At 32.3% G+C, this 10,652-nt stretch overlaps 2 protein-coding genes across 7 annotated transcripts; both read left to right on the plus strand.

Moving 5' to 3' along the window:
• Nucleotides 1-1,962: 1,962 nt before the first annotated feature.
• LOC21387394 (haloacid dehalogenase-like hydrolase domain-containing protein 3) lies at nt 1,963-4,816 on the plus strand. The gene is made up of 4 exons (XM_010098739.2): nt 1,963-2,175; nt 3,168-3,473; nt 3,710-3,916; nt 4,141-4,816. Exons 2-4 carry the CDS (start codon nt 3,216-3,218, stop codon nt 4,435-4,437), a joined length of 762 nt encoding a protein of 253 aa, XP_010097041.1. The 5' UTR covers nt 1,963-2,175; nt 3,168-3,215; the 3' UTR covers nt 4,438-4,816.
• Nucleotides 4,817-5,756: 940 nt separating this feature from the next.
• On the plus strand, nt 5,757-9,153 carry LOC21387395 (phosphatidate cytidylyltransferase, mitochondrial). 6 transcript variants are annotated; one of them, XM_024166013.1, is made up of 11 exons: nt 5,757-5,847; nt 6,211-6,338; nt 6,447-6,503; nt 6,622-6,684; nt 6,779-6,847; nt 7,200-7,292; nt 7,716-7,820; nt 7,927-8,004; nt 8,317-8,448; nt 8,567-8,648; nt 8,745-9,153. In XM_024166013.1, the coding sequence occupies exons 2-11, from the start codon at nt 6,228-6,230 to the stop codon at nt 8,933-8,935; spliced, it is 981 nt and encodes a 326-aa protein (XP_024021781.1). In that variant the 5' UTR covers nt 5,757-5,847; nt 6,211-6,227; the 3' UTR covers nt 8,936-9,153. The 6 variants fall into 6 exon arrangements, with proteins under 6 accessions (XP_024021781.1, XP_024021782.1, XP_024021783.1 ...); XM_024166014.1 differs by having other exon boundaries at nt 8,751-9,153; XM_024166015.1 differs by lacking the exon at nt 6,622-6,684.
• Nucleotides 9,154-10,652: the final 1,499 nt, after the last annotated feature.

Raw genomic sequence — 10,652 nt, forward strand, 5'->3', positions numbered from 1 at the left:
TAAATGGGAAACATAAATGAAACAATTTCATTGCGGGGCTCATACTTGGGAAACTCCTAATGATTTTGAGCCTTACGGGTACATTGACATGTCAAATTTTTTATCTAATAAATTTGTATAAAATTATGAATAAATTAAAAAATACGTAGATTTAACAGTAAAAAAATATGATTAGAGAATCTTTCAATAATTTTTACTCTAACTAAAAATTAATAAATTTTGAAAAATAATATATTTTATTTAATTAATAAAAATTATTTTAAAATCAACTTTAAAATATTAAAAATATGTGTTCATAAAAATATTAAGATACAGTTGTAATATCATTAAAAATATAAAATGCTAAAAATAATAACAATAATAGTAAATAGTAATATAGTAGTAATAGTAATAACAAGAGAAACTTTACAATAAAACATGTTTGTTCGTCCCACTAATAAAAGTAATTAATTTTAACCGTTTATTGAATTAATTTTTAATAATTAAAATTTTAATTTACAACACGTTACTACTGAAAATTTAATCGTTGCTCCATCAAAAAAGACTCGTTAATAATTAATAATTATTCGTTATTCCGTAAGAGAAGAAGAAAGAATATGGGCCCACCGTTTACAAACACAAAATACGTGGCAGTTCCGTAGGATGTGCGTGCACGCATTTGGTCGCATTTGGTCATTGGTATCAGGGAAGGGTGAGCCAATGGTTTTGGACACGCTGTTTACTTATTCGGGGTTTTGTTGGTTTTCGCTCTTTTTTATAAAACAATCCAAATACCTCAAAAGCTGTTTTTCTTGTTTCTCAAGCCTCTACAGTGAAAATACCACAGGCTAATCACCCACGGTTTCTTTCCTCTTCTTTCCAATTTTACATTGGCACCCTCATATTCTTGTATACTTTAAAAAAATGACCTCAAACTTGTTGAAAAACTTTGATACAAGATTTTGGGTACCATATCATGTCATGTGGTTGTTACTCCAACACTATCAATTATCACATAAAAGGGTTCTATTTCACTTCATCTCTGATTCTCTATCTATGCAAAATATCTCTTAGACTTCATTCACTTGGCAGTTTTAATTTTTTAATTTAAGTTAAGATGTGACATTTTTTTAAAATTTTTAATTGTAATAAAAAAATTAAATGTTATAAAAACTAATGAACAAAGGCTTAATTATTCTCACATCGCATGCTTTGAAGATAGATTCTATGGTTGAGTATTTGAACTGGATGTTACAGGGTCAACAAGATCGGCGATGTGGATTCGTCAGTTTGTGCTGCTGCGAAAAACGTGATTCATGGCTCATCGAGAAGTACAGACACAGACGAGGAAAGAAGTAACTTGCTAGATAGAGTCAAAGAGTAAGGAAGTTATGGTTGGCTTTTTTAGTTGTTGTGCAAGTCGGGAAAAATGAAGGAAATTGGTAAGAAGGAAAGAAGGGTGGGTTGTATTTTGTTTAGGAAATTGAATAGTTACAATAAACAATTTATGTTTGCGTTTTGTTAAGGAATTACATAGTTGCAATCTCATTTTTTTTTGGATATTTTGATGGCGTAATATTTTTTCATTTTAAATATGCATTGTCTCTTTTTGAATATCAATTGTAATAAATTCGTAACTTTAATATACAATTCGTTAAAATTAAAAATTTAGAGTGCATTTAGAAAAAAAAAACAAAGTTCAGAATACAATAACAGTACAATTAAATCTATTTTTATTATTTATTTTGAATGTTTGATATAATCTAGTGTGAGAGGGTTCTCCCGGCCAAGATTGTTTATCTTCACTGCTCCACGCTCCACGCTCCACTGTTGTTTAACGGTAATGGAAAATAGTGCTGTAAAAAAACTCCAAAACATGAGGGACTAAAATATAAATAACTTGCTTTTCAAAAAAAAATAATAATAAATAACTTGGGATGGTTTTGATATTCGTAAATCGTAATTTATGGAGAATTAGAGAAATACTTCTTTTTATATATAGATATATATTTTCCTTCAGAAAGGACCGTCTCTTTTTCCGTCTCTCTCGGCTGTATAAAGAAGTTGAGAGCCTGCAACAATATTGGGAGTTATGAAGTTGAACCTCAAAAATAAAAACAAATACAAAATATTCTTTCCCAAAACCTGGCAATCTCTCCAAAGAATTTCGAATTTTCCGTCCATTTCAGCATCGGGGTAAGTGGGTATTCTTCTATATCGCTTCTTTTACTCTAGTAATTACTTTTTTTTTTCCCCCGAGCTTAATAAGCTAGTATTTCATCATTTTCCTAAACTCAACCGCATTTTTTGTTTTGCAAATTGATGAAACTTCCAAGCTGAAATTTTTTACTTCCTGAATCTCTTTCTCCGTAGACTTTTTCTTCAGACGATCTGCTTATTTTCCTTTGGATTTGAATCTTATTTTCGTGGGCATTTAATTTATTTATTTACTTCTTAGAAAGAGTCTTAGATTGTTTTTGGAATTTGGAAATAAGTTCCGGGTCGTTGAATTTCATACTTGTTTCTATTGTATTAGTCCAAGATCCTCATAAGTCACTCAACATTACTATGTTGAGTTGAACTTGAGACCAAACTCGTTTTGTAAATGGGGATGAAAATAATTAATAAACGAGACAGGTATTTTAACAATATATGCTGATTTTTAATCTGGTTGATTTTGTTGACTTACGTGGGCTGCGTCCGAAACGAACGCACAAAGGAGGGTTTTTGTTATTATCCGGTGTTTCTACTTTGTAGTGAGGGTGTTGTATTAGGAACTAAGAATATGAACAATGTGGATAAAAAAAGCTGTACACCTATTAGGAGCCGTAAAAAGGGTATTTTTGTAGCATTTTGGTCATTCACTTATTCTTGATCAGAGCATATCAGATTGTCTTTTATGTCGAGATACCTCTATATGAAACAAGAGTCTTAAGACTTTGAATTGATAAAGAAGAACTACATTGTTTTTTTTTAAATAATGTTTTGGAAAGTTTAGCTATACTTAAAGCAGTAACTTTTTGACAACTCTATTGACTATTTTTCCATTAGGTATCAATGAAGTACTTATTTAACTACTCTATTTTATAGTTTGCTAGAGAGTTCCTTCATTTTATTACAATTGTTGAATCTGATTTTAGCACTTATTTGTCCAATTAATAAGCTAAAACTCCATTGTGAAAATGCAGATAACAAACTAATCTTCCTAGCGAATTAAGAACCACCGTGCTTCAACAATGTCGATCTTGTCAACATTGCGTTGTATTACAGTGGACGTTACTGGTACACTGCTAGCTTACAAGGGGGAGCTCGGTGACTACTACTGCATGGCAGCCAAATCCGTCGGCCTGCCTTGCCCTGACTACAAACGGGTGCACGAGGGCTTCAAACTAGCATACAAGGACGTGGCCCAAAAGTATCCTTGTTTCGGGTATGCTGCGAAAATGCCCAACATTGTGTGGTGGAAAACATGCGTAAGAGACTCTTTTATTAGGGTAAGATTATGTTGTGTGAAGCTTTGATCATAACTAGTCTTTTCATTCACATCATGGCATGATGATACTTATATTTAATATTACATCTTATCTTAAGAAAAAAAAATTCCAGAAATGCTTCCAAGAAATGACTTGCAAAAGTATCAATACTAAGGAAAAATGGGACCGTTAGTTTTGAACTTTTGATAATGTCCTTGTCAGAATGTTATGGAGTATGATCCTTGTTTTGGTCTTAGGCGGGCTATGACTATGATGAGGAGACATTTGAAAAGGTGTTCAGACGCATATACGCATCGTTTGGTTCATCTGCTCCTTACACTGTTTTTCCAGACTCCCAACCATTTTTAAGATGGGTGCGTGAGCAGGGTCTACAGGTGGGGCTTATTAGCAATGCGGAATATCGGTATCAAGACGTAATTCTCCCGGCATTGGGTCTGAACCAGGTAGCAATTTAATCTCCATATTTCAGGTTTAGACATTTTTTTCCCCATTCCCGAGTAGAATAGCATAATAAACGGATGTGGGTGTAAGAGATACTTATAAGAAGCAACAGATATCCATACCCTTCTTATCATTTAGAAGTATTATGTTTGTTTTGGACTCTTTGTGTTGGAATTATTATGTCTATATTTTCTTCGATGATAGTATATGTGCAAGGCTTATGCAGGGATCCGAATGGGACTTTGGCGTGTTTTCTGGTCTTGAAGGCGTTGAGAAACCAAATCCGAGGATATACGAGATTGCCCTTCAGAGGGCTGGAAATGTGGCGCCACAAGAGGTTTTGCATATTGGGGATAGCATGCGCAAAGATTATGTGCCGGCAAAGAGTGTGGGGATGCACGCGTTGTTGTTGGATCGTTTCAAGACGAAGGATGCAGAGGAGTGGAGGAAGTCCGGTGCAACTGTGCTTCCTGACTTTGTAGCAGCGAAAGAATGGCTTACTTCAGACAACTCAACTTGCTAATTAAGCAAAAGACTGTTTCTCTCTCATATCCCAAATGATATTACTGTTTGTTATACACCAAGTTTTTTTTAAAGGGTTTGATGGCTAATAATGTGCTTACCAGAATAGAGCTTCTCTTGTAGGTCCCACCGTTTTACAAAAAGTTCGATGAAAAGAGAAATGAAGGCTGTTACCCTTTAGGAAAAAAAAAACAAGAAGCCTGTTTGATTGGTTTGGAAGCGAAAGAAGGATCATATAATTGTTGGTCTAATTTCCTGCACTTCCAACCAAAGGGAAGAAATTAGAAATGTTGTGTGGTTTGGTGGCATCTGTCTTTAAGAAAATATGTAATAATCGTAAACTGGTAGTAATGAAAACAACAGGGTAATAATTTGTTGTATTTTTAGCAATTATTTTTACCTGTTTTCTCAAAGGGAAAAAAAAAAAAAAAAAGAATATTACATATGTTACTAGTAAGCAGAGCCTTCCCAGTCACTTTTTTTTTTTTTTGCCCCCCGAGTTTGGGTGAACAGTGATCACATTCACACACGTCTTTAATTTTTAGGCATCTTTTTCTTCATTCAGCAGGGAAAAAAAAAAAAAAAAGCCCCTTTTCTGTATATAAATAGAGGAAACATACATAAAAAAAAAATAAAAAAAATAGAGCACTACCCAAATATACTAGAGTTTAAAGTCTTCAATGTAAATTTCTTTGAAATTTTATTAATAAAAAAGGAAAAAAAAAAGGTTGAAAAATATCCCTAGAAGAGCAAGGAAAGATAAAACAACAAGATTGAGCTGAAATTATTTCTTTGAAAATTTCAACCAAATTTCATCTTCTTAAGACAAAACACTTCAAAGCCATCTATTTTAGTTCTTCTTTTTTTTTTTTTTTTTTTAAAAAGCTTTAAATTCTCCATTTTTTAAGGGGAAAAAAAAAAGCTTCATTAATGTATTGGAGTGGAGTCGGCGAAAACGTTAACAACGAAAAGTCGTGTAACTGAAAAATAAAGCCCTGTTTGTTTCACTTAGAATTTGTGTATGAACAATTATCACAATTTAAACTAATATTAGTGAGTACAGAGTATGAATTATATTTCGGTTTGAATTAAGTTAAACAGTTCAGTTTAGAATTTAACTTTTTTTTAAATTTAATTATTTAAATTAATTTTAAACAGTAAAAAAATATTCATTCTCTTTACTTTTTACACTTATTAAATATAAATATAAATTTTATTTTTTGTTTAAATTAAAATTTTAATTATACATCTAAATATTAATTTAAGCTACAATTTAAAACGACACTGTTTGAATTTTTCTGTGTAAGTCAAGAAGTTCAGACCAATAAAATTTTAATTAGCGAACAAAAGGGAGGCAAAAACAACTGTTTCCTCTCAGATCCTGCTCCTTCACGTTTCCTCTCAGTCTCAGGTAAGCAATAAAAAATCAACTGTTTTTGGATAATGATTAACTTATATACATTGGCTTGCACTCCAACGGTTTTATGAATGTCTTCTTCAGTACGTATTTCAAACAATTGTATGCATATCATATCATATAATAATAATACATTCATTGCACATATACACATACATACAAATGAAGTTGAAGTTAAGCTGTAGAAACGTCTGTTCATGGTTTGCACATCAACTGTTCGACAAAATGCCTCTCTTAATGAATCGGCGCATATATTCTTTTTGGTTTCATCAACATATTAATGAACAATATAAGATAAAGCAAATACGTGTTACAGCTGTTTATATATATATATATGTATATATGTTTCGTTTTTAGTTACTACAGGTATCGTCATGGGATCAAATGATAGCAAAGCTGAGGTTGAAAGTCTTCTCCGAGTTTTGCCACCAGTTGACTTCTGCTTTCTCTACGGCTCCGCTCTTCATCCCAACAACCATGACAGGGTTTTTCTTTCTTCTTTTTTTTTTTTTTTTTTTTTTTTTTTTTTTCTAGTGTAGTTGTTTTTAAATGTAGTAACTTTTTCTTTGAACTTGTTTATTTGGGCGAGGCAGTCTAAATCGATAGACTTTATTCTTGGCGTGTCAAAGCCCCTGGAATGGCATGCTCAGGTAATTAACTTCAAATGCAAACTCTTTAGCTTCTTATGTTCCTCCTTAGTAAAGAATGTCTTATGGATTTTATCCTTTTTCTTTTCTTTTCTTTTCTTTAAATGTCGTGACAACCAAGAATCTCCTACTGAACAGAGGTCACTATGTTTCATCAATTATGCGCCTTTTTGGGCCGCAACTGGTGCTTCTCTCTCTCTCTCTCACTCACTATGTACACATACACACGATGCGTATTTTAACTGATTCGGACGGAATTTTTCTCCACTGTGTGTTAGATTACAGGAGTTGCTAATGGAATCGGTGCGGGAGTGCATTTCAACCCTTATGTTAATTGGGGTGACAAGGTACTTTCCTTTCAGCTCTGATGACTCTAGATTCAGAATTGCATACGACAGTTGTATTTATACTGTTTTGTTTGTCTTTGTAGTTATGATTTATATATACCATTATGTGGGGTATGTGTAGCTTCTGTTATTTAAAAATATTATATTATGTACAAAAGTTAAATTCTATAATCCAAATGGTGACATGTGCGGTGCTCATCACCATGTTCCTCCGCCCTGGGAACTTGCTAGGATTAGGACGTTAGTTTTGTGCCCTTTTTGTCAACTGGTATTAGGGCGTACTGATATTTTGGTTTACATTGTTTCATATTTTTTTCATCTCTCTTAACATCTCAAGACAAACTCTTGGTAGATGTTCAAGTATGGAGTTGTTCGACTGCACGACTTAATTAAGGACATACTCCACTGGGAAAGATTCTACTTGAGCGGTCGATTACAGAAGCCGGTGAGTCTTTAGTGTCTTTCTATTTCCTCCTCTTCTGCTTTTGTTTGAGAAAATTTTGTTATTTCTTTCTGAAAAGCTTGGTCGTGAAGTTCCAAGTATCTGCTACGTAATGTGTTTAATGGAGTATAGATTGAAATAAGACAATAGCAAAGAAATAAACCAAATGGAAGTTTATTTTCTTAGCTTTAGTTCCATTCATGTAAATCTAACTTGTTTCACCATTACTACAAAATTTTGGGCATGCATGGGGAAAAAATTGGCTTTATTATTTCTAATACTAAACGACAGATCCCCAATCCATGTAAATAGTAGACGATTTTGAAGGCTCAAGTTTGAAATGTTCTTTCTGCATTCTTGCTGTGTCTGTCACGCAGAAACATGTCACAGTCTATTCCTTGCACGTTTAAAATCTGTTTTGGTCAGGTTCATATACTGGTGGACACTTTGGACCTTGAGGATGTCAACTCAGTTAATCTGAGGGCTGCAGTTTCTGCTGCACTTCTTCTTCTGCCAACGAAGTTCTCTGAGGTTTGCTTCAATGTCAATGCTTCATCATATTAGAACGGCAGGATTTCATTTAGTATTATTATTATTTTTTATCCTATATGACGCATCTCCTGCCAACATTCTGCAGGAAGATCTTTATGCCAAAATATGCAGCCTTTCATATACGGGTGACTTGCGTATGCTTTTTGCTGAGGACAAATACAAGGTAAAGCATAAATACGATCTCTTATTTTTCCCTCTTAATTTTCTTAAAAGAAAAAAAAAATTGTATTTTCGTACATCCTGTGGTCTGTTTACAATTGTTTCTTTTTGTTTCTTTCTTCATTCTTGAAATGATTTCTCCTTTCTCTTTTAAGATAATTGGGGTTCCACTTCATTGCATTCTTTCCTCGGAAAAATGCTGACGATGTTATTAGTGGAGTTAAGAATTGATTGTTTACTGAAGTGGGGTTATATGGTAATTATAAGTTGTTACGTCTTTGCTAAGATTCTTTTAGTGGACCAAAATAACTCTCAGGTGAAGAAGATCGTACGGGGACAGTTTGATTCATTCCAGTCAATGTACAAACCGTTTCTTGAGGAGTACGAGGGTAAGGAGTTGCTGAGATTTTCATCATCTTCAAATCACGAAGAGAAGATAATATCTCAGGTCAGTTTTAATCTCAAAGTTCTCAGTACAAAAGATTAAGATCCAAACTTTAAATTCTCTATCTTCTGTAAGAACATTCAAATATTTAGGTCCAAAAAAGATGACAATTCTTAAGCAGGACTCCAGCTTGTCAGCAGCTCGTGCTCTCGTATCTTCTCTTCCTCAAACAATAAGAAGCCAAATGGCGACGAAACTAGGAGGTAATAACTTCCACTGTATTTGAGTCCCCGAATATAATTTACACAATTTTTTTTGTCTTCTTTTTAAAAGGGCCTCTTCTTGTATTATGATCATAGCCATAGGTGGAGACGTGTGCGAACTTGCAATTCGCTCAAGAGAAGAGGGTGCGAAATGCATGCAGAACATTCTGAGACGGAAAGTTATGGTTTCAAGTGCAAGACAGGCTGTGTCTGGTCTACTGGCTGTTGGAGCTGTTAATGGAATGAGATATGTTGGTAGGAAAATTAGAAAAGCTTGGGAATCATAGACTTGAAATGATATTAGGCTTTCTTTCCCGACGATTCTCAAACACAAATTAGATGTAACATGAGAAAAGCATGATTGACCACCATTACTCCTGCTCAAGGTGGGAGTAATCCCCTCTGTAAATCAACTTCATGGACTGTTGCTCTTGATTTTATAGTCCTAAAATGAGACTTTGCCTTGAGCATAACCATGCACTAATAATTACTCAATATTATTTATCTAAACATACATAAAAGAGCTGAGTGCTAAGCAAAATGCTACTCTTTTAGTCAATAACTAGTGGAATTCCCGCGCGTTGCTGCGGAATTTCATGTTGTATCATATAAAAGAGTTTTTATTATTCTAAACATAGTTACAAAGATATGTATATATACAAAATGTCTATTATTATTACAAATATAGTTCTAAATATATATACATATAGTATCATAATTGGAAATATATTTATATGTACATATAGACATATATAAACTGTAAAAGAGTAACGCCTATCAGATCTAATGTGCTGTTGTCTTTTTTAACTGTAAGATAAAAATGTTAGGAAATCATAATAAATCAATACAATATATAAATAGCTTGACAAAGTTTTTATATAGATAATGTATAATAGAAGATGTAAAAAATTTTTTATTACCTTTTCTTTTGGCGTTTTGTAGAAAGTTCTTTTGATTTTGATTCAGAACTGAAATTAGAAAAAATTATTTAGATGTATATTTAGAAACGTTTAGAATAATTTTTATAGTAAATATGTTTTACCTTGTATCTGATCTTTTGGGAATTGGAGTTTGTGGATTGATTGTCATTGGTGATGATATAAGTGATGGACTTGTTTGTTCATGGCTGAAATGAAGACAAAAAAATTATTTTACAAAAAACATAAAACGAACACATATATATAGACATGAGGTAACTGAAATCTTGATAGAAGAGTGAAACCAAAACATGCAAAAAAATATAAATAAAAGTAATGATTATACTATGGCAAGTGTCATTAAGCATGGATTGCACCGCAAAATACAACCAATAAAAAACTAACAGTTAAATATTAGATTTGTATTAAACAGAAGTGAAAGAGATAAAGTATGCGTGTCATGATATAACAGTAAATAACCTTGCGCAATCTCGCATATAAACACCTGCAAATAAATATCAATTAGAATAATAAGTATATTACGGCAGATGTCATCAAGTATGAGTTTCACCGCAAAATAAAACCAATAGATAACTGACAGTAACATATTAGATATATGTTATACAAAAGGGGAAACAAAATTGATTATACGCCTCAAACTATAACAATTATAATAAAAAAATCAGAAATAACTAATAAATAAAAAAATTACACAAAGTGAAAAAAATGCGCATTGAAAAAACTTACGTAAATAAATCAAAATGATAGCAAAATATTAAAGAGAAAAAATAAAATATATACAGATAATAAATAATAATACGAAAAAGAGGATTACAAAAATAACAAAAGAATGGAAAAATTAAGCGGCAAAGGAAAAAAATGAAGCAGCAGAATTCAAGGAAAAAAACCCAGATATAATAAAAAATATATAAAAGAAACGGTAAAAAAATACATACAAAAAAATACCAAAATAAGTAAATAAAAAATTAAAGCAGCAAAATCATAAAAAAATACCCAAAAAGAAAAAAAAAATGAAACAGATTGAAAATAATGAAAAAGGGAAAAATTTCTAACAGACAAAAGAAAG

Source organism: Morus notabilis, unplaced genomic scaffold, assembly GCF_000414095.1.
Source record: "Morus notabilis unplaced genomic scaffold, ASM41409v2 Scaffold1780, whole genome shotgun sequence".
In the NCBI taxonomy this organism is placed as follows: Eukaryota; Viridiplantae; Streptophyta; class Magnoliopsida; order Rosales; family Moraceae; genus Morus; species Morus notabilis.